Source organism: Dromiciops gliroides, chromosome 3, assembly GCF_019393635.1.
Source record: "Dromiciops gliroides isolate mDroGli1 chromosome 3, mDroGli1.pri, whole genome shotgun sequence".
NCBI classification, from domain to species: Eukaryota; Metazoa; Chordata; class Mammalia; order Microbiotheria; family Microbiotheriidae; genus Dromiciops; species Dromiciops gliroides.
Window position 1 is genome coordinate 177,672,214 of NC_057863.1, and position 24,760 is coordinate 177,696,973.

Consider the following 24,760-nt stretch of genomic DNA (forward strand, 5'->3'; position numbering starts at 1 on the left):
AAAAAAGCAGAATCAAGAAAATATACATGACTACAATACAGACTGAAAGAATCACAAAAAATTTGAAAATGAATGCTACAAAACCATAAATAATAAACATTCACCCAGAGAAGAAATAAGGGAAGACAACGCCACCCCTTTGCAGAAGTGGAGGATCTAGCAGTGTAGAACATTGCATATAAAGTCTTTTTTTTTTTTAGTGAAGCAATTGGGGTTAAGTGACTTGCCCAGTGTCACACAGCTAGTAAGTGTTAAGTGTCTGAGGCCGGATTTGAATCCAGGTACTCCTGATTCCAGGACCGGTGCTCTATCCACTGCACCACCTAGCTGCCCCTAAAGTCTTTTTAAAAAAAATGTACTAGTAGGTTTCCTGATTTTTTCGTCTTAATTTTTTCTTTTTTGTTTGTTACATGGGACAGCTCTCTGGCAATTAGAAGGAACAGGGATGAAGGGAGAAATTTAGATAATATAAAAATGAAAAATATTAATAACATTTTATTTTTTTAAAAGTAATACTTTACATGTGTCTAGTGGTTCATAGTTTAACACATACATAAAACCAAAGCCCTCCAAATGAGGGTACTTATGGGTGCTGGAAAATTTATTTTGGTACAGCAAAAATTTCATTATCAAAATATTTAGAGCAGGGAAGACTTCTTGCAGTGAGATTACATCCTTTTTTGAGTAGCTTCTGAATAATTCTGTGGGGATCTCTACCATACTGAGAACTGGAGAGTATGGTTTATGTAGGTTTGAAACCAGATTGCTACTAAGAATTCCAAGACTACTGGGGGATATGGCATGGAAAAGCAAAGAGCTGGTCTACAGCTGTTCCAATCATTCGCACTGCATTCACAATATTGAGGGATTGGGGAAGGCAGTTTTCCCAGAGTTCAGATAAACCTGGAAAATGAGAAAGAACATGGACTAGGGCTCTACCTTTGTATTCCTAGTAGAATGGGAGGAATCTGAACTCTAGAAGGGTTTTTCCTTTGGGACAAGGAGGACAGATATTTATTATATCTACACAGAGAATTTCTGTGGAGCAAACTTACAAGACTACAATGATTTGGGAATCTAGGGACATAATGATTTTCCAAAGCATTTTTCAGAATCAGAAAAAAAAAAATGCTTATCCTGTTAAATCTGGAAATGTTCACTATAATGAGCAATTACAAGGAAAAGTAGTATTCAAAATCAAATATAATTTGACTCAAAGGAATCTAAGGTTCCCAAGCTATTATGAAAAAAAAATATTCAAATGGAATACTGAAACCCTAATATTCTGAAAGATGATAGAGAATACACCATTTCCATACATACTGAATTTTTTTAAAAACAGTTATGAAAAAGTACAAAGGTCATTTTATGAATAACGCTATGAAAAGTAAAATGTGTAGCTGCCTTCAAAATATTCAGAACACCAGCTTTTCAGAAGTTTTATAAAAGCTTCATGGTAGACTAGGAATGTTTTCTTTTTTCCTATAGAAAAACTTCAGATCATACTAAAATTAACAGAAGCTGTATTTTCTAAAGGAGCAATTCATGTCCTCTAGGTACTGTGCCAAGTCCCTAGCCTCTGTGTCCCTGGGAAAGGAGCCATGAGAAGTTTCCAACAGTCCAGTTCCAAGTTTAACAGGATTACTTTTGAGTTTCAACTGTATGACTTATTTTTTAAAAAAAGTTTTGCAAGTTCAATTTTCTGCAAAAACTCTTTAGACTCAATATTGTAGAATCAACACACAGTTGAAAGTGGAGGAAAAGGATTTTGCTTGCTAACCACTAGCTTTTGATGCTGATGAGATATGTATCCTTTAATGTGACCCTGAAAGAAGAGAAAAAAGTAAAAGGAGGGTATTTAGAATTGGCTTCATACTTCTTGAAATCACATTAAAGATGCAAACAATAGAATACAGTCTTTGGGATGATTCCAAATTCACAATGCTCCCCCAAGTTACTTCACTGTAACTTGGTCACTGAAATTAAATAAAACTGAATACATACCATGTATATGAGATTGGCTAAAATGCACTGAACTTCATCAATATCAACATCTTCAACTTGCATGAATTTTAAGGCAACCAGAAAAGCATCAAGAGAAAGCTGATGTGTTTTGAGTAATAAGTATCTGAAATGAGAAAATACATTTTAGTTACATTTTAGCATACGGTACCATTTAATTTTTTTTTTTTTTTGCAGGGCAATGGGGGTTAAGTGACTTGCCCAGGGTCACACAGCTTGTAAGTGTCAAGTGTCTGAGGCCGGATTGGATCTCAGGTCCTCCTGAATCCAGGGCTGATGCTCTATCTACTGCGTCACCTAGCTGCCCCCCAATTTCTGTTTTTTAGGGATGATGTAGGTTTAATTTATAAAGTTATCAGTTATTTAAGGCTTTTATTCCTTTAGTATGAATTAACTTAATAAATTTATATGGCATCCAGAAACTTACCATTCTAACCAAAAGCTTGATTTAAAAGATTACAAAATTTTATTTTGCCTGCTGACATTCAAACACTCCACTCTTACTGGAAAACACTCAGAGAAAAAGCCTATTTGAAGTACTAATTGTAGGGAAAGCCATATTAGTAAAAGATTTAGTTTTCCGATATATGGAGGGGAAAGCAATGCCCGGTTAATTTTTTTTTTTTAGTGAGGCAATTGGGGTTAAGTGACTTGCCCAGGGTCACACAGCTAGGAAGTGTCAAGTGTCTGAGGCCGGATTTGAACTCAGGTACTCCTGAATCCAGGGCCGGTGCTCTATCCACTGCGCCAACTAGCTGCCCCCTGGTTAATTTTTAATAAAAAGAGCAACTAATTGAACATATTATGCCTAAAGCATGTGATTCATGCTGTCAAAATTTTAAGTCTTCTTATATTTGTAAATATACATGTAAGAATTTTCAAATCATAAAAAAGTTAAATTTTTTTTAACCTATTACCAAAACAACAACAACAACAAGAAGCCACTGATGAGCCATAGGATATAGATTAGGGAACAACTGGGGAAAACTGTCCAGTTTAATTTCTTTTGCCATGGCTGAACAAAAAATTGTGGGGCTATATAGTCAGAGAAAAACCTGACAGAACAATTTCTCCATGTCTTAAGAAAGTGAACACCTTCTCTTTTTCATAACTTATTTGCATATATAACTTACTTATATACTATATGATAAATTATAGTAGTTCAGGATTAATCTTGCTGATAATCCCCTTTTTGATTTTTTTTTGGTGGGGCAATGAGGGTTAACTAACTTGCTATGGGTCACAAAGCTAGTAAGTGTTAAGTGTCTCAGGCCAGATTTGAACTCAGGTCCTCCTGAATTCAGGGCTAGTGCTTTATTCACTGCATTACCTAGCTGTCCCCCTGATATGCTTAAAAAAAAATTATTAATAGTTTTATTTAGCAGATATTGTTCCAGAAACACCCAAACAAACCCTACAAATATACTCTGCTTATATTTAAAAAGTGAATTTATACATTAAAAAAAAAAAGATATTTCTCCACAAACATCTCACCTCTACTAAACCTTTACCTTATGTTATTTAACAAAAAGGAGAGACATGCTTACACTTTCTTAAAGAGATTTCTATAGGTGATGATCTTCAGCTTCTCAAGAATAAGGAAAATACCACAGCGAATAAAGAAGGTTTCATGTTTTGTCAGAGCTTCATTCAGGAGCAGAAGATTTCCTTCACTATGGTGATTGATGGAAGAGATAGACAAGTGTAATTTATTATCCCAGTGAGAAAAATTACCAAAGAAAATAATTTTTTACATATGACAAATGCACCTGAACTAATTTTATGGTATTTTAAAAATTAATAAATAAGAGAACACACTGTACCTCACAGCTTTGGTTACTTCCGCAAATTGCATAAGATGATACTTTTTCAAAAGTTCAACTGTTGGCATATGACCCTATGAAAAATGTTTATATTTTGCAGAATAAAAATTTTGGTATTTATAAGTTGAACAAACCTCTATAAACTCCTGTCTAGGAAATAATAAAACAAAAAAAAAATTATCAACTGCTTTCTTAGAATTTATTGCCCTTAAAGACAGCTGTACAAGGATGTTTTTAATAAAAGAAAAGGAATTCAATTAAACTAACAAATACTATCCATTTCTTCTTAAATAACAAAAATAACTTTAATGGGCAGAAATTAAATATAACTCAGATGAAATAAGAGATGTTATATTTTCCTTGCTTTGGGACTCAGTCTCTCTCAGTTAAGGTTAGCTAATTTACATGTTTTGTAAAAATAATAAATGATCATGATAAAGGGGGTCCTATTTTTAAAATGTAAGGCTGCTAAGATGTCCCCAAAACAGTCATCATATAAATTAGTTCTACCCCCACCTCCCAAATCTCCATTTCCTCTACTATTCCAAGGACACGATACACTTGAGATAATGATGAACTATGAATATAAAATTAGCAGTCAAGGCACCATTTTTTCTACTTCAAAGTCAATAGATCTAAAAAAATAAAGATGCACAATCACTTACCAACAGCATTTTTACTGGCAGCAGGTATATCAGAATCATTCTTTTATTTTTCTGACTTGAACGGTGACAATGCTCAAAGGCAAATGAGAGATATTCTTCAGCTGTAGGAAGATAATACCCACCCCCCCAAAAATATTTAAATCATAGGTCATCCTAAACATTTTTCAGTGCCTTTTCATCAACATTAGAGCAACATATATTACATTTTATCCCTCCTATGCCTAGGACAAAAAGTAGTTTCTTTTCCTCATACAAAGATGCAGCATAATTCAATTTCTATAAGCGATGATTTTTCCTAAGGGTAGGGCTCACCAAGATTCAACACAGATTGCCTAAGATGGCATATGAATGAGAAAAGGTGGGGAGGTTATGCCTCACTAAAACACTGACAAGAATTGTCGAAGGCTATTTGGCAAGGAAGCAGCAACATAACTAGTCTACACAAATGGTACATACTTGGAAAAAATGTATGATAAAAAATGTAGTCTCAGTAGAGACTTCTCGAAATGAACATATAGTCACGTAGGATAAAAATGGCATAGAGAGTAGTACCCATTACCCTCGGAATGATTACAAAATTTACTGGATCATACTATTTCCTTTAAACTACATGATGATTTATAAGCAGACTCTCATCATTATAGATTTGCAAATATGATGAGCAACTAAACTCAGCATAACTACAAAGTCTTAATATAATGAAGGGTCCATTAACATCTTCTTTACCTTATTGGATACCAATATTAAAAAATGTTTGATTCTGCTTTATGATTTAATATCATTTTTAAATTAAAATTTGAAATAAGTCCTGATAAATGCAAAGGTCTACTTTAAGAAGATTATTTAAATTTAATGACTTGGAGTGATTTTATGATTAACTTGAATGTTTCTATATTCTTCAAATTACTGGAAATAAAGTCAGGATTGGGTGATCTCTTTATCTGGCCTGGCTTTGATGTTGGACAAACCATAAATCATTCCACTTCCTACAAGATATTGGGAAAATTCTGAAGCACAAAAACTGGGTAGTACTATAGTTAGCACCTGGGTTGACACTTCTTAAACCCTGTGCTTTTGAATACAGTAAATATTTTCTTTTTGTCTATTAAGTATGAGCTTTTCTGTTGATTTCTAACAATTGTAGCAAGCAATATATGTGGCTTGAAACACATTCTTTTTCTCTCAGCTCAAAAGTCTTAAATTATAACCTAATGAAACATTTTGCTTACTTGACAAAAATTTGTTTTTACAACTTAGGAACAAATATTTTACTATGCAAGATATACCTGTATATTTTAAGATTATAATTTTAATTTAAATCACATATTAAAGTTATGATGGCTTCAGATTCAACTGAAACCACAGTTATAGGAATTATTACTGGGATGATATTAACTTCTGGGAAATTAGATATCTTTTTTTTTTGGTGGGGCAATGAGGGTTAAGTGACTTGCCCAGGGTCACACAGCTAGTAAGTGTCAAGTGTCTGAGGCCGGATTTGAACTCAGGTCCTCCTGAATCCAGGCCGGTGCTTTATCCACTGTGCTACCTAGTCACCCCATTGGATATCTTTCTTAAAACTGAGCAGCTGCTCAAAGGAAAAATATTAGTACACTAAATGTTAACCAGAATAAGCTCAAAACAAGCTGCTATGTAAATTCATAGCATTTTAGAAAAGAAAAACATTCTAGTCATTTTTTTAAAGTTGCAGGCTTGGCTGACAGAGATAGTACAATTGCTAGTAAAATGAAAGAATTTTTGCACTATTACCAAGTATTTGTAGCAGGCTCATTCCATAGATGATTGGAATATGATCTAAGTGATTTAAGAGAAGTGGTATATAGAACAATCTCATTATTGTTGAAAAACACTTGGACAAAAATCCCAAAACAAACAAATAAATAATGCTGAGAAAATTGATGATTTTAACTAAGGGAGTATAAAAAATTTAATAACAATTTTCTCAATGTTAGCTGAATGGTGTCTTTGAAACTAAAAACACTAGAAAACTCTGCATATACATTAACCACTAAAAGTAACTAAGAGAAAGGGAACCATTGGGGGAAAAGGGCAGAAAGCTTGGTAACCAAGTACCTATGAATTTAGTGGCTTTGAATTAAACTTTCAAGTTGTTCAAATCAACTGACAACATGACTATAAAATCACTTAACTTAATATGTAAATTTTATCAACTAAAATAAAAAGATAACCATAGGTTTACAAATAAAATGTTTTCCAAGCATAAAAGTTATAGCTTATTTTAAGCATGTTTACTTCCTCCAAAGCTGAAGAGGTGGAAAACTGAAAGTAAATATAATCAGAGAGAGTCAACTAGCATTATACAGTGCTTATTATATATCAGAAACCATACTAAAGCCTGTTAATAACTAGCATGTTAAGGCTATCTATACATATATGTATATATCTGTATAAACACACATACTCATATAAAGTAGAGAGATCATGCAATCTGGGGCTCAATTAAAGAAACTCTGTTGTTTAACTTAGAGGAGCCAAGATTCATTAGGGGCTGTCTTCTTCATGAAACTGAAGATCAGTCATATTGAAGAGGGATTAAATTTGTTTTGTGTGTTTTCAAAGAGCAGAATGAAGAACAATGGTGGATATTGCTAAGATGCACATTACTGCTTGATAGAAGAAAAACTTCCTAACCTGCAGAACTAGCAGAAGATGGAATGGGCTGCCTCCGGACAAGGTGGAGTGCCCATTGCTCAAGTGGAGGTTAGACAACCCTTTGCCAAGAATTTCTTGTTCAGGTCCAGATTAGTCTAGGAAAGGTCAAGACCATTTAATCTGAGTATCCTCAACACCCTTGCAGAACTTCTGCCCAGTCTTGTCATGTCTATGGCTTTAGGGAGTGAGGGGGTCCTTCACTTTGCCAAAGCTCCATCTGTGCCTCTGATCCTATCCTCTCCTATTTCCTTCAGGATCTCATAATCATTGACATCTTATTTATCTTCCATTTCTCCTCCTAGATCTACAAATCTGTTTAGGTCTCCCCTATTCTACAAAAGCCTTCCTTTGACCCTGTTACCCCTTCCAACTATCATCCTATCTCTCTTCCCCTTCACTGCCAAACTTGTAGAAAAAGTGGTCTACCCTTGCTGTCTATAATTCTTCATTTATTTATTTGTTTGTTCTTGCTCCTCTTCTACTTGAAATCTGACTTCCACCTCACATTCTACTAAAAAGTGCTTTCTCTACAGATGCTAGGACCTCGCTATTGACAAGTCTATAGGAACTTAAGAGTTAAAAGGGACCTTAGAAATCCTGGAATTATAGATTTAGAATGGGAAGAAACCCTGAAGTCTATCTGGTCTATCCCACTATTTTCCAGCTAAGGAACCTGACACTAATGGCCACCCTCTCTCTCTTCCTCCTGCCTTCCAAAATCCCAAGGATTCTGTATCACTGTGTTATCTTGGTCCTCTTCTCTTTCTAGTCTTTCCATTTATCTTTTTAACTTCCTCCTCTTTTTCTACCTGCTAAATGCGGGCCACAATCTATTCTTTCTCTTCTCTTTCTATGCTCTCATTCTAGGACTTCAATAATCATGGATCTAAAGATGTAAGGGACCACAGAGGCCAACCTTTCATCTTTAATAGTTGAGGAAACTGAGGACAAAGAGCTTAAGTGATTTACCCAAGGTGGCATGTTACTAAATGCCAAAGGTAGAATTTGAAACAAAGTCCTCTGATACAGCACACCCTTTCTGTGGTACTATGATGATGCTGACCTTAGTCGAATCCCTTCTCTGCAGATGACTCCCAAGTCTCTATTTCCTCTGAGCCCTAGTTATGAATTTTTAACTACCTACCTGGATACCTCAAATTGGATGGCTCATTACATCAAACTCAAGAAGTCCAAACCTGTCATAATGCTCTTACCCCAATCCCACTCCTTACTTCTTTATTTCTGTTGATGGTATCACTTTTCTACTTGTCACTCATGTGGTAAAAATTATTTGTGGTAAAGATTAATATCGAAAGTTTTAGCTGAATCATTTGGAAGGGGCCACACCTGGCCCACCCTGAGATTAGGTATGCTACTGAGAAGGACCTCCCCTTTTGGGGGAGGAAAAAACTGAACGCCACTGGAAGGGAGGCAACTTCCGGTAGGTGGGGCATGTTCAAAAGCTCTCGCTTTTTCAGCCTGGCAAGCAGTCTGGTGGCGTCCTGGACCTGGTGGTGGCACTGGTGTTTTGCTCTGTTTCGGGCAACTGCTGTTCTAACAAGTAACTGTAGACTGACCAGGGTTGGTGAATTGAACCCTAAATTCCCTCGAACTAGCTTAATTAAGAATGCTCTGGGATTTCATAGGCTAAGCTTAGAGTTAAGATTATGTATTTGTATTTCTACTTCCTTATTTCCTTAATTGGTTTCACTTTTGTGGTTTAATTAATTCCCAAGTAATAAAACCTGATCCTTTATGAACTAAAGCTCAGAGGCTCCTTTTCTTATTGGCCTGGGAGGAATATATAAAAAGGAAAGTTCAAAGGGGAGATTAAACCTAAAAGAGTCCCTCATATTTCCAGGACCCCAATATTAAGGCCAGTCACCCAAATAACACTCCGTATATCAAATTTTGGCCCTCACACTCAGGCTCATAATTTAGCAATGATTTTTTATTCTTCCTTTTCCATTGCCCCCCACAATAAAGCCAATCAATGGGCAAGTCCTACCAATTCTATGTGTGAAATCACTCCTACTTCTCTTTCCTTTCTACCCCTATCATGACCACACTAATTAAGGTATTTATTTATTATCTCTTATCTGGATTATCATACAAGTTTCCTAACAGAGCCACCTCCAGTCTCTCTTCTCCAAGCTGTCCCTCACACAGATGTTATGATCATCTTTTTGATGAACAGATACGATCATTTAAATGGCCTGCTCAAGGGGCAGCTAGGTGGCTCAGTGGATAGAGCACCGGCCCTGGATTCAGGAGTACCTGAGTTCAAATCCGGCCTTAGACACTTAACACTTACTAGCTGTGTGACCCTAGGCAAGTCACTTAACCCCAATTGCCTCACTAAAAAAAAAAAAAAAAAAAAAAAAAAAAAAAAAATAAATGGCCTGCTCAAAAGCCCTACTGGCTCATGACTAAAAAATGAATAATGTACAAGCTCCTCAGCCTAGAGACTAAAAAGGGTCTGGAATACCACTTTACCTTTCAAGCCTCACAAGTTCTATTCAGCAGTACCCCATTTCCCAATCTTGTGTTTGCTGTCTCCTAGCCCTGAAACAGACTCAGCCCATCTCTACTTGTTGGAAACCTTTCCTTCCTGCAATGTTCATCTTAGGTGTCACCACCTCCAAACATTTGCTAAGGTCCCCCAAAAGAGCAGTAACTTCTCTTTGCCCCTTTCTTATGGTATTTATAAATGGTATTATAGCTACTTGAGCACTTGTCTTAGTCTCCCACCAAGAATACAAGCAGGGATTGTGTTGTTTCATTTTTGTATCCACAGAGTGTAGCAGAGTATACTGCACAAAGTTATCACTCACTGAGTATTTAGTGAACTGAATAAGGATTTTAGAAATATATATATATTTTGAGGTCGGTTCATTAATGCATCAAAAAAAGAGAAAGAAAAGAACAGTTGAGGCAACAACTTTCAGTCTGTGATACTGGCTATGAATTTTCTCTGTTGGAGGAGAGAGTGGAGACTTCTCTTGGCAGGAACAGTGAATTTTCAAATGTTTAATTTTCACTGATTTTAAAGCAATTTTGGCTCCAACAAAGAACACAATCCAACACCTGTTACCTGTTGTCCTAAGTGGAATTGAAATACAATAACTGTATTATGAGCTGAAGGTTTTATTATGAAGCATGTTGTTTTCAATCCCTCTATCAATATCAATAACTTATTCTATTAGGATACCTTGCTTAAAATCACTGTCAAACATCGCCTTGCGACCAACATAGTACTTGTATGTAACTCTCTGTGCTGTGCTGTAGTCATCTTTCAGATTTGAGCTATCAATTGCTCTAATTAAGGGCTTACAAAGATGAAGTTTGTTGATCTGTAAAGAGGAGATTCACATTAGCACATAATATACAAAAATAAAATAAATAAGTTAGATAAAATAGCACTATACTATCTCAGTAAGAATATTAAAACCATTCTGTAAAATGGAAGTCATAAAACTTGCTACTTCCATCAGCCAGGGTTAAGATAAACATAGTATTCATGAGGTAATCTTCCTAGGAAGAAATGCACTTTATAAAAATACACATTATTATCAAGTATTAAGCCAGAAGCCTACCTTAAAATAAATTTTAAATAGTTGATTGACCAGAAATAACATTCCCCACTTCTTAGAATCATCTATACCAGCACGACTGTTGGAAGAGATTAAGAAAAAGAAGTAAAATTTCTGTAACTCGTTAAAACAGGAAAAACAAACAAATAAGCTTCTAGAAAGAAGTAAGTGCTGAGGGCCCTTCACATGTCACTACTAGAGTGGAAGCAGGAAAAAAATGTCTTATCCAATACATGAAACTAAAAAAGTTGGGACTCAGGGATTGTGATCCTGATAATATCTCTTAGACCAAGCTGTCTAACATATACTATAAACATTAACAGAAATACTATGGAAAATCCTAATGGTGAAAAGCAGTTTGGAAAAACAGAAAAGGTTAAGATATGTTCTTATTACATGAACATAAAATGAGGCTAAGATTGAATACTTTAAATTTCAATTAAAACTAAGATGCCTGTTCCACTATGCCCTTCACATCCCTTAACTCAACTATTAATAAATACCCTTTCATCTTCAACCCATTCAACCTCCACCTCTTCCTTCACTCTAAGCAAAATCCTTTTCTCATCTGTAAACTTCATATCCCTTGAGACTATTCACTGGAAGTCACTCTTCATGACTAGAAGCTATGACCTCTCTCTTTCAAGTTCCATGTCATCCATCTGTATCATGTTCTACCCAATACTTTTGTTATTTCCCAACTTCCAGATTTTTCTTCCATTTTTGTTTTAAGTGAATTTCATACTTGCTCCATTTCATTCTTAGCTCTCCTCCATCAGCGGGGTGGTAAAGTGGATTAAAGCACTGGCCCTGGAGTTGGGAGGACCTAAATTTAAATCTCACCTCAGGTACTTACTTACTGAGTGACTCTGGGCATGTCACAACCCCAACTCCCTTAAGTCATCCTAGGCCATCTCCAGTCATTCTGATATATATCTTGCCATTGGACCCAGATGGCTCTAGAGGAGAGAGTGAGGTTGGTGACCTTGCACAGCCCTCTCTCAGTTAAATCCAGTTCACTGCAAGTCATGGTCCTCTTTGAGAACCAAGGACAAACAACAACTACCATATTCAAGGATTTCATTGTTAATGTTAAAAACTCCTTCACTAGCCAGAACACACAATTTCTCAACCTCTTCAACTCCAGTGACCTTCCCTTCCCCACCTCAGCCACAGACAACATCTCTCTGAAATGAGTCACCTCCAAGAACCAGGATTTTACAATTCTTCTGACTACAACTTCCTATCTTTATCACTCACAACGCCCTTGGTATGATCTTCAGTCTCCTGACATATCTTTATTCTGTCCCACTCTGGTACTTCATGGTCAACAACTTTAATGTTTCATAACCTACTGCTCCAGAATCTCCTTTTCCCCTGAACTTTCAGCTATTTCTGACCTGAAAAATCCCCATCCGTGTACTGTACCACACCTTTGCTTACAGTTTTCTATGTCTAACATGTCTTCCTTTCTCTACAGCTACTGGATACCTATCCATTCTTTAGGGCACAATTCAAAAGCCAACTTCATTAGAAAGTCTTCCATAATTCCTTCAATTGATAACAATCTGTATCCTGGGACTTCACACAGCACTTTGTTTTGTGATTTTATAATAAATCTTATATTAGATATAATGATCGAGATTATAAGCTTTTGGAACTGTAGGTTCCTTGAGGCCAAAGACATGTCTTACTGGATAGATCTTCTTATAGATCATAGCACAGTACTCTGCATATAGGAAGCACTTAATCTTTCTTTCTTATATTGTACTGGAAATTCATATGGAGGAGTACACACTTCCCTTCTGATCCCTTAATGCCTTCATTATTTTTTTTTAATGTATGAGGTATTTTATTTTTTCCATTACATGTAAAGATAGTTCTCAACTTTTGTTTATACATGCTTTACTATTTCAGATTTTTCTCCCTCCCACCCCTCCCTCCCCCCTCCCCTAGACAGCAGGTAATCTGATATAGGTTATATCTATATATCTCTATACATATACATATACATATATATATATATATACACACATATATATACACATAATAACATTAATCCTATTTCTGCATTAATCCTGTTACAAGAGAAAGAATCAGAGCAGTGATGCAAAACCTCAAAATAGAAAGAAAAAAAAAACCAACAGCACCCAAAACAAAAGAAATAATATGGTTCAATCAGCATCTATACTCCACAGTTCTTTCTTTCTTTTTTTTTCTTGGATTTGGAGATCCTCTTCTATCATGAGTTCCCTGGAACTCTTCTGTACCATTGCATTGGTGAGAAGAATATAGTCCATCACAGTAGGTCAACACTCAATGTTGATGATACTGTGTACAATGTTCTTCTGGTTCTGCTCATCTCACTCATCATCAGCTCATGTAAGACCCTCCAGGTTTCTCTGAACTCTTCCTGCTCATCATTTCGTACAGCACAATAGTATTCCATTGTATTCATATACCACAACTTGTCCAGCCATTCCCCAATTGATGGGCACCCCCTCAACTTCCAATTCCTTGCTACCACGTAAAGAGCATAATGCCTTCATTATTAATCCTATCTAGTATCTATAAACAATGCAAAAAACCCCCAAACAACTATTTTCAGAAAAATTTTAAAAATTAACTTAAACTGTCTGTGTAATTGTAATTTGAGTAGAGATTAAGAATATTTCTGTGACTGCCTTTATCCTTTATTTTCACAAAGGAAAACGCTGTGTTTTAGAAATGCCTGTAAAAAAGCTTTCTAAGATTACAGGACTTTAGAACTAGTAGGAGCCATACTAAACCCCACTCATTTGATAGATAAGGAAACTCCCTCCATTCCAGAGAAATCAGTTGACTTTGCCAAGATCACACAGGGAAAAGGAAGGAAATAAGTGCCTACTATGTGCCACATGCTGTTCGAAGCACTTCACAAGCATTACCTTATTTGATCCTCACAACAACCCTGTGAAGCAAATCCTATGATTATATCTATTTTTACAGCTGAAGAAAGTGAGGCCAATAGAAGTTAAGTGACTTCCCCAGGCTCATTCAACTAGGAAGAATCTGAGACTGGATTTGAACCCAGGTCTTTCTGACTCCAGGCCCAACACTTATCTACTGAGCTGTGGTAGTGCCCTAACTAGGACTCAGGCTTCTCAATTCTTGGGATAATGTTGTTACTTAGTATTGTATCAAACCCAGATTCTTTTCCTTCAATATTTTAGTGAGTGTTGGAAAGGAAGTGACATACTCTATTTAAGATAGTAAAAACTTTAACTGATTTTGTATAAACTTTCCCCCAAATGTTAAATATTTGAAAAATCACTGTTTTAGACTAGGAAAGTTTGTCATTACAAAATAAGAGACACAGAAATACAAATATGATCTGTATATTTCTCCCCCATAATAAACCATTGTCTGGTACCTTTGAGAGCACAAATTCATTTGCAGAAAAGTATATGCACACTCATGCTTGGGTAGGCACAGGTTAGACATCTGCTTTACCTGCTAGGAGCAGGCAGATAGGAAAGATATCAAAATTTCAACTTAAGGAATTAGTGAGAGCCTCCCTTGAATCTAGGAAACATAATTGATAAGGGAGATTTTTTTGGTAGACATTCAGATAGTTTCTCTTTGTTGTTCAGTCATTTCAGTCACGTCTGACTCTTCGTGATCCCATGTGGGGTTTTTCCTGGCAAAGATTGCCATTTCCTTCTCCAGCTCATTTTATAGATGAGGAAATGAGGCAAACAGGGCTAAGTGATTTGTCCTGGGTCACACAGCTAGTAAGGTGAACGAGTCTGGATTTGAATTCAGGTCTTACTGACTCCAAGCCTGATACACTATCCACCACCCCACCCTAGCTGCCCATTAGCTTCTCTCAGATGTAAGTTATTCTGTAGGGATAAGACAGGTACCAGTTTTACTATTTCTGTTATTGGCCTACGATCTTCTCAATCTCCAATGTAGGTAAAACCCTTATGTTATCTCTGTATCTTCCCACTCCTTTGCCACTCACAACTGAAGAAATTTTTAAAAAACACTTCCTCATTTTGTCTTTCAAAAGATAACAAAATGGGGGGCAGTTAGATGGCACAATGGATAAAGCACCAGCCCTGGATTCAGGAGGACCTGAGTTCAAATGCGGCCTCAGACACCTGACACTTAGTAGCTGTGTGACCCTGGGCAAGTCCCTTAACCTTCACTGCCCCGCAAAAAGCAACAACAAACAAAAATAAATAAATACAAAATTTTAAAAAAGGTAATAAAATGTCCTTCATAAGAACATTGTTTTGCAGAACCTGGAAAGCTCTTTAAAAAGCAAAGCCATGTCATTGTTCTTTTCTCTTGTTCAGCATCCCACTGTCAATTAAGTATCTGAAACAGGTGAATCCCAGGAGTCTCTTTCTACATGGAAGACAAATTTCTTACTTGAAAAGGTTTGGGACAGGTAAGGGCTTAACCCCAACAATAAAGATGGACTTCACTTTTTTTCTTTCAATCATTTAATGATTTTTAACTGGTTTTGACTTCCTCACCTTTCCCTAAGCCTACTTCCCCACTTTTTCATTTGCAGAATAAAATCATGAACCAAAAGTGCAAAGGACTTACTGATGTGCTTCTAAGTTTTCTAGAAATAACTTCCTATGTAAGAGATGTTTTTCTGTTGCCTGTCTCATAAAAAGTGACTTTTTATAATATGAATGCATGATTGTGGGATGAACCAGCAGAAGTGAGCTATGCCTGAGGCTCTATAGCTCTGGTTCTGCCATTATATTAAAAAATCTATGTCCTACACTGTGCTAAGGACATTAGGGAATCTGAAAACAAGATAACCCTTCCTGCTGAGGTCACAATGTAGGTGAATGTCCATCTTCAACTTTGAACTCAGGTACTCCTGACTCCAGGGCCAGTGCTCTATCCACTGCGCCACCTAGCTGCCCCATTCAGCTTTCATTGTTGTTCAGTCATTTTCTGTCATGTTGGACCCTTCATGACCCCATTTGGGATTTTCATGCAAAAATAATAGAGTAGTTTGCCATTTCCTTCTCTAGTTCATTGAGGAAATGAAGGCAAACAGGGTTAAATGAGGCCACATTTGAACTCAGAAAGATGAGTCTTCCTGACTCCAGGTGCAGCACTCTATGCACCACAATACCTAGCTGCCCATTACTCCATCCTCCTGCCCTCCCTCCATCCATCCATCCACTTGCCCACCCAAACTTCAAGCAAAACAAGATCACTACAGAGAGATTCAGGATCAGCTTCCTATATCCCCATGTTGTATTTAGAGCATTTCTTTTTTTTTTTTTTGGTGAAGCAATTGGGGTTAAATGACTTGCCCAAGGTAACACAACTAGTAAATTGTCAAGTGTCTGAGGCCGCATTTGAACTCAGGTCCTCCTGACTCCAGAGCTGGTGCTCTACCCACTGCGCCACGTAGCTGCCCCTCAGAGCATTTCTTTTAATTTGCAAATTCAGAGAAGCTAGATATCAAGTCTGTCATGACCAGCTCCCATGCACTCCTATCTGCAAAACTACTTTATAAAATGTGCTGGCTGTACATTATGAAAGTAAGCTAAAGAACAGCTGCTATGATCTAGGGACCACTGAACAATGAAGGCGTGGTTCCTTCAGAAAACATCACCCAACTTTCTCCTTGAAGATGTAAAATAGTACGGAGTTGGTAGAAATGATTCCCCAAGAGCAGTAAAACAGGAAAAAAAAATCCAATGGAGTGGTATATAGAACAGAAGAGTCCTCTTTCAGCAATTCACCACAATAGAAGAAACTTTCCTGAAGGACCTTTAGTCACTATATGTCAAGAGGGGAAACTTACAGATTTCTTATTATTAATGCCTCAAGTAGCTAAGAAGAGCTATGAAGAGCTAATTCAGAGCAAGCAGAGGACCAAGTGATTATACAGAACTGGTATCTGGAAGAGGTGCTGTGAGAAAACTACTTGGAAATGGCCATTCTAATAGAGGGTGGAAATCAACCTACAATGCAGCAACCACTTGGCAAAGGGCAGTAGAAGGAGCTGCCCATGCCAACAAAGTAGCCAGGCAAAGAGAACAGGCAGTGGACTTTAGTACAGAAAGATGTTAGCCAAAGACTGCAACACTACTAATCTTGGAGGTAAGAGCAAAACAATGAGAAAGTAAACTTATGAGTGCTGACAGGGATGTCTGTTGGTAATAAACATTTATTTTATGTTGTAACCACCATATTCTAAAATGGGGAAAGTGTTGGGCTATTGGGCAGGATGGACTGTCTTGGGGGTTCAAAATAGAAGCATGACCTTGACCAAAAGATAACAAGGACTCTTCATGCCCCTTTGACACAAAGGCACACACTCTAGCTCTATAGGAATGATCACAATGCCTTCACGTGCTTCAGTTTACTCTCATGATCATTTGTAACATTGTGTGTAGTGATCAACCTTGATTCCAGAATACTAATGATGAAGCATGCTATCTACCTTCCTAACAGAAAGGCAATGGACTTAAGGTGTAAAATGAGACACATTTTCATATATGGCCAATATGGGAATTCTTTTATTAAAAGGGTAAAAAAACCCAATTTTTTTTCAATTGTGGAGAGGGCAACAGAAGGAAAAAGGTCTGTAGTGATGAAAAAAGGGGAAGAGGGGAAGGGTGAAAGAGAGAAGGAAGGAGGAGGGAGGGATGAGAGAGCTAGCAAAGCAGTTTTCTAAAATGCAAAGAGAATATAGGGCTAAAAGAAAACAAAAAAAGCAGGACAGTTTTTGAAAATTACATGCTGTATTTATTATATACTTTAAAAGGAAAAGTAAGTTGTCCCCGGCAGTCATAGTTTAATGGGCAATGCTCTCTATTCTGCTCTGTATATAGAAACGCTCATTTTCTTTGCTGTTAGGTTCAGAATACAGAAATAGAATTCCTAACAAATAATTTGTATATTGTGTAAAACCAGTATGGGCAATAGTTTTAAGATTTTTTTTTAACCTTTAGCACAGATGTTGCTTTGCTTCCTGAGTATGCAAAGTAGATTATAAAAAGGGATTAAAAATGAGGATATGTTACAGCTGTGTTCTAGTGTTTGTAGAACTTCTAGTGCTTTAAAGTAGAAATTGATCTATTTTACCTGCTAATCTTTAATTTTTCTTAGAAAATTTTAGGGATTTGCACAGCAATTAGGTTGATTAAAGTGAATGAAAAAATTGTGCAGAATAACATCCAACCCACTGGCTATTTCTCAGCACCACACAATAATGTGATTAAACAACTCACAAATAACAACTATGACAAAGAATCCTTAGTAATTAGACTCCCACTAAATAGTAAACGCCTGAGTGTATTTTGTTCTATTCATCTTTTATGCCCCTTCAATCCTAGCACAGTATTTTGCACATGGAACACATTCAATGGAGATTTAAATGAACTGATTTAAATATAAACTTCAACTCTACTTACGTATCACTGGCACAGACTCGAAAACAGCTCATCAACAATTCAGCTGCTTTTTCCAACATATCCCCAACTTTACTTCTCCCTTTCTTCACCAACTGTTGGTCAGCCTAACAGAAGACAAAGTGCTGTGTTTTTTCTGAATTACTTTATAAATTCAATAAATCTTCAAAATAAGTTTAAAATACAAAATATTTGGCTTTAAAGCTAAAATATAAATTCTGAGAAGTTAGATAATCTATGCTACTATAGTAGCATATATATATATATAGTGCAAGCATTGAACAATAGATAATTATCATTTTTTTAAAATTCTACATAAGACCCAATAGTATCCTGACTCCCCTCAATAACAAATTCCAATTTAACCAGTTTTACTTTCATAATAAATCATGTAAAAGGTAGCAATGTGCAGTGAATAGAGAGCCGGTCTTGAAGCCAAGAAGACTTTGGATCAAATCAAAGCAGGGGCAAGTCAGGTACATAACATCTCAGAATGAATCTTAGGCAATCAGCTGCACATAAGCTGCTGACCTACATTCCCAGAAGAAGTTTCCACACCAAAAAAAAAAAATTTTTTTAAGAAAAAAAAAAGAGAGAATTTTCCACACCAAAGAATTCTTCACATTGATGAAATCACAAGTCCAAATAGAAAAAGAAGTTATTCAAAATTTAACTTATGAGTTATTTAAGTTATTTAAGTTCCCTTCAGTGAATAAGCATTTGTTTACCATTTACTATGCAAAAGGCACTCTGCTAAATGATGGGGATACTAAGAAAAGAATTTAATACTCCTGCATTGCATTTATGACTTAGTTCTCAGTAAAGATAAAGGATGACTGAGTCACTACCATGGAATAAAAGTTTTTCATATGCTTAAAGGTCATTAATTGGGAAGTAAAGGAAAAAGTTATTGCTTCTTTCCTTTCCTATCCTGTCACATACCCAGCCATCAGAGAAGATATATCTGCATAGCCCAGCATTAGTTAATGCTTGGCTATATCCATACTAGAGCAAAACTTCTTAAACTGTGGGTCACAATTCCATATGGGGTCACATAATTGAGTGTTGGGATTACAAAAAATTTGGCAACATTAACAGTTATGTATGCCTATTTTATATACCCTATATACCTGGGGTCACCTATATACCTCAGGTGAAAAGGGGTGGAGAGTGGAAAAAGTTTAAGAAGCCCTGTACTAGAGAATGCTTTACTTGCTACTTGAATCTACACTCTCCCATGGTACAGTTGCTTAAAAAAAGGCTTATCTCCTGTAACTAAAGAAAAATGAGTACTTCCTAAAGAATCACTAGGAAAATAATCACTCTAAAATGAATGAAGCCTCTTTGGACTCTACATGCCAAGAAGCACACATTTGTGGCTGGCTACATACACAACTATTCAAATTATCTACACATAAATATCCTCTCAGAATCCCAGCACTTATTTACACAAGGCTGCCCTTCATAAAGTGTAGAATCAGTCAAATCACTTCCCAAAGTTTTCTTCTCCATGCCAAATAATCCCAATTCTTGAAAATGGGGGGGGGGAATAAAAGTATGCAGGAGCTAGTAATAGATTTTTAATACTGAGTTCATAGTTAGAGGCATATTAAGTAATCATGACATTCTATGTTTTACTGCTACTTACATTATTAGCAAAAATTCGAAGGTCAAGTGCTACAGCATACATAATGGGCAAAGCCCTAGAGAAATAACAATAAAAAAATTTTAAGTATATAAAGTAATTTTCCATTAAGTAATTTTCTCTAAAATTTCCCAATAGGTCTGCCTGAGCTCCACCAAACTATCATCAGCCTTAAGTTACTTAAGTACATATGACTTTGGCATGTACTCTTCTGCTGAAAAATTTTCTAGTGGTCTACCACAAAAAGTTTAAACTACTGGGGATCAAGGTTCTCCACAATATGATGCCACCCTACTTTTCCAATATTACCATTTCGCTTACTTTTTGCTTTGGCCAAACTGAATTTAATCTCTATTTCCCAACATTCCCTGTGTCCCCTATGCCAGGGCTTCTTAACTTTTTTGGTATTGTGAACAGATCCCACTGACAGTCTGGTGAAGTCTATGGGCCCTTTCTCAGAGTAATGTACATAATACATAATAAAATACATAGAATTACAAAGGAAATCAATTACATTAAAATATAGCTACCAAAATGTTTTTTTTTTAAAAAAAACCATTACACCCTTAAAAAGGGTTCATAGGTGCTCGCTTCGGCAGCACATATACTAAAATTGGAACGATACAGAGAAGATTAGCATGGCCCCTGCGCAAGGATGACACACAAATTCGTGAAGCATTCCATATTAAAAAAAAAAAAAAGGGTTCATAGACTCTAGGTTAAGAACCCCTGCCCTTTGCCTTTTGTTTACTACATTCCTTACGCCTAAAATATCCTCCCATCCCTTTCTTCATCTTCTCAATTCCTACCTATGCTTTAAGGTCAACTCAAATGCCACCTCATATGTGAATGTATTCCCCCTCCCATCATCATAATAATATATCTACTCTTTTAAGTTTGTGAAGGGTTTTACTTACATGATCTCATTTAATATATTGTACCTGCTTAAGGTACTCATTTAATATTTCATTTTTGCATGTGTATGTTTGTGTTTCATCCACCTACTACACTATGGCTCTAAGAGAGGTAGGGATCTAAGATTTGCATCTTTTCCAGGGCCCAGCACAATGCTTTGACCAGAGCAGAGGTTTATTGAATGACCTGCACACGCTTCATCCCTAAAAGTAAATCTTTTCAACCTGTTTCATCTACACAAAGTCTAAAATCAAAGTTAAGAGTCAAACATGTTTGTCCACAAAAAAGAGATGAGTAAATGCATTCTCTTCTTTGCAGAGGTGAGGAAACAGAGGTGTTGAACAGCACAGCATTCTGTCAGGAGCTAATGTGTTGGTTAATTTTGATGAACTGCTTTGTTTATCTCTTTCTCATTTTTTGTCACAAAAATATGGGTGAGGGGCATAAAAATGAAGGTTTGGCAAAACATAAGGGATCATTAAAAATTTTAAGTAATGTCAAGATTCAAAACAGTTCAAGGACTTAAAGGGGGTTATAGCTGAAAATAAAAGGCTGCTTAATAATATGTCCAAAATTTTACATGGTATATAAAGTATTCATGACATGCTAATGAAACTACATGGAATAATGGAGTTCAATTTTTTTTAACTCAAATCTCAGAAAATATTTATAACTTAGAGAAGCTTAGGATCAAAAAAGTATTCGCCACTTAAAAGTTTTTAACTGTTTTAGTACTTACCAATTTTCTTCTTTATGGGCTTGAAATGCTCGCAGGAAAGATGTGTTATATTAAGGAAGATATGATATAGACTATATAGACTAAATATACCACATTTACAGATAGTATAAGACTATATAGAAATAGTATAAGAAAAAGTCATATTCATCTTTGCCATTTTCCAATTGTTACTAATATCTTAGAATTCATTTTCATAAACCAATATTCCAAGTTGCTGAATTTCAACAAGCATAAATAATCTAAAATATTTTTTCTTCTCAACCCAAAAGTTCAGGAAGATGCTGCTATAACAACACTGCAAAGCATGAAGTATAATTTCAAAAATTATATTTGGTTTTCCCCAGCTTAGACAATCATATCATTACATTTATAATGGCAATAGATCAGAAGCCTGTGATATAAAAGTTTATTTAATAGAGCACAGAATTTTAGAACTAGAAGATCTAAAACCTAGAGATAATAAACTTCTAATTTCTTATGGTTGCATATCAGCAGAAGATTGAACACACTATCTCTCTAGGAAAGGAAATAAAAAATAGCACAATCAATCATCAGAATTCTGGCTACATGCCTATTAGCAAAGCTAATTACCTGCTGGTTTGAAAAACTAAATTTGCCTTAAGGTTATCTGTAGCCTTGAAAAAATAATGTGTTTTAAATTCATAATTCCAGCCTAATCAACTGATACAATTAAGGCATAAAGCTTTAAATTAAATAAATAATTGTCCTTTACCATGGAACCATTACAAAATCCTTGATCACTAAATGGCTGAATGTTCCACCGTCCTTGATGTTATCCCAATTATATAATTTTTATATGAATTTAAATACTTGATCCAGACAGCACTTTGAGCTTTATCTGTGCATTTATATGTTTAAGTGATGTACATCTTATTTTTCCTACTATGTCATATAATGCCTTGCATATGGTAAGTATACAATGGCTGTTGAATGAATTAATGAAGAACTATGCCATTTTCACATTTATATTTTACAATAGCTGGCACAGTGCCTTGGACTATGCTGCTGTTTAATAAATGTTGAATTGAAAAGCTAAAATAAATTTTACTTTCTAATATTTTTCAATTCCTTTCCAATGAAAAGAATAGAAAACTCCTCCCAAGCTCCACATTCTTGAATCTGTAATTAAGCACTCATTATTACATAATCAACTCATGGAAAAAAAGATATTGGAAAAAAAAGATATTGAACTATCACAGTCTGGCATTTGTATGCTTCAATGAAATCATGGTTTCCCACTGCATAGGTACACCTATTAAAAAAAGAAGGCTTACAATATTATCATTGGAAAAAAATTGTTTTAACATATCTCCCACTTCTACCACAAAATACCCTGTACTGGTTTCTGAATGAAATGCTCCAAACTGATCATTTAAAGAATGGTTGGGAATGAGAAAAATAATCGAATTAGAGGCAAAGTGAGATAGTAATAGAATATGGTCCTGCCCCTCACACAGGTTTGGAACTACTTTGTGAAAGCCCAGAAGAGGGGTAGTCAGTTCTTCCTGATGGCTCCTCTGGTGTGATGAGTGACCCTCAGCTATGTTAATAGGGTTAAGGAGCTTTAAATAGATTCATGTCTGGGACAAGTAAGCCTTATCAAGTTTCATCATGCTATTTGAAAGCATAGAACTACACCAAAACCTGAACAGTGAGTTGAGAACCAGTAGGAAGTGCTGGGTATCTCACTTCCAGGATGGATCTTCCAATAGCTTATTAGGCCCCTCTCTCATTTATTCAGTAACTATATTTAGGCTGCCCAATTAAACACATCCTAGCTTTAGAATAGTTTGTCCAAATGGATATTTAAAAAGTTAACAACAATAGTTATAAGAAGTTATATTCAAAATGATATTTACTTTGCTTCCATGCCTATTTCTTCAGGAGTAAGGCAAGAAAACATTTCTAGACAAGTTAACAGTGAAGCTAAAAATAGAATCATGAATGCATCTTCCTCATACTCAAATGAAAACACTAAATATGGTGCCTTCAAAAAGATTTAGTATATTTTACTTTACAATAGATATACATACAGAAATATAATTACCACAAATTTAACTTCCTTTAGGAAGCCTCAAGTTTCTTGAAATGGGAAAAAAAATTTTCAAAGCACTTATAAATGTTAACCTTATAAACTTTGTATAGGTTATGTCATAATAAAAATATCATGATAGTTCTCTACTAATAGTTTCAATTTTTAAAAATTCAAGATAAAATCACCTAGTAAATTTAAGAATATTTAAGTGCCTCCCTTCCACCCACCAACAATTTACTCTACCTTAAATGAGCTGCAAACATTTCATCATATGGAGGTTCTAAAACTTGTTGACACTTATCTTCTGGAGAGGGAAGCTAATTTATAGAAAAGGAATAGATTTTTCAATTTTAAAATCTCTACCAAAAGTATAGGATGTATAGAAAACAAAATTTAAACAGACCTTTTACAACAAAAGAAGTCATAATAGCAAAAATCTTAAACTTCACCACAATAACTATATTTAATTTAGATGTACAAAAAACACTACAGAGTATCAAATCAATAGAAATCCAAACATATACCATGAAAAAATCCACAATGCTGTACATTTTTCTCACCTAAACTTCTCAATATCCCCAATTCTGTTAACATCACTCTCATCTTGATATTCCAAACTGGAATATTTGGTGTCACCTTTAATTTTTATCTTTCTCCTAAATCTCAGGTGTGTTCACCAAGAACTGTGATTTTTCCATCAAAATGTTTTTATTTTGGACATGTGCCATTGCAAACTTACAAAGAAATATGCAATTTTTTTCCCCCTTGTTCAAGAATCTACACTGGCTCCCTACTGCATCATATCTAAGTGCATCTATCTGCTTTATTTTCAAGGATTTCTAAATCTTACCAATGTCAATTTCCACTGTTCCTCAGTATGAGTTTTCTTGTCTTGTCAAGTCAGTATCCATAATATGCTCTTCATTTAATATGGTAATTCCCTTTTCTCCAGCTTTGTTCATGTTACCCTCTCACTCTAAAATGTCTACCCTGTTCTTTTCCTGCCTAACTCCTACTTTTCAAAGCTCAGCCCAAATACTATCAAAAAACTTTTGCTAAACAGCTTCACACTTTGGTTGAATGGTGTGCGTACCTTTTAGAGCTAAATCACTTTCAAGTGAAGTTATAGGCACAAAGATCAGTTAAGTAATGCCTGGGGTTAACATAGG

The 24,760-nt window shown here is 35.6% G+C and overlaps 1 protein-coding gene and 1 non-coding gene across 6 annotated transcripts in view; one reads left to right on the forward strand and one right to left on the reverse strand.

The window, feature by feature from the left end:
* Window positions 1-482: 482 nt before the first annotated feature.
* PCID2 (PCI domain containing 2) overlaps window positions 483-24,760 on the reverse strand; it is a 44,521-nt gene continuing 20,243 nt past the window's right edge. For 2 of the 5 annotated variants that reach the window (XM_043991764.1, XM_043991767.1), the window contains exons 3-15: window positions 23,835-23,908; window positions 22,743-22,808; window positions 21,536-21,577; window positions 19,885-19,939; window positions 18,240-18,343; window positions 10,801-10,876; window positions 10,416-10,557; window positions 6,281-6,325; window positions 4,511-4,611; window positions 3,846-3,919; window positions 3,570-3,695; window positions 2,005-2,128; window positions 483-1,825 (exon numbers count right to left, since the gene is read on the reverse strand). In XM_043991764.1, the coding sequence (XP_043847699.1) occupies window positions 1,736-1,825; window positions 2,005-2,128; window positions 3,570-3,695; window positions 3,846-3,919; window positions 4,511-4,611; window positions 6,281-6,325; window positions 10,416-10,557; window positions 10,801-10,876; window positions 18,240-18,343; window positions 19,885-19,939; window positions 21,536-21,577; window positions 22,743-22,808; window positions 23,835-23,908 (1,119 nt within the window). In that variant the 3' untranslated portion in view covers window positions 483-1,735. The remainder of the gene's footprint in view (window positions 1,826-2,004; window positions 2,129-3,569; window positions 3,696-3,845; window positions 3,920-4,510; window positions 4,612-6,280; window positions 6,326-10,415; window positions 10,558-10,800; window positions 10,877-18,239; window positions 18,344-19,884; window positions 19,940-21,535; window positions 21,578-22,742; window positions 22,809-23,834; window positions 23,909-24,760) is intronic. The other 3 variants (XM_043991765.1, XM_043991766.1, XM_043991768.1) reach the window with 3 other exon arrangements.
* On the forward strand, window positions 20,465-20,571 carry LOC122752075. Its single transcript, XR_006355877.1, has one exon. It is a non-coding gene; the product is annotated as a U6 spliceosomal RNA (small nuclear RNA).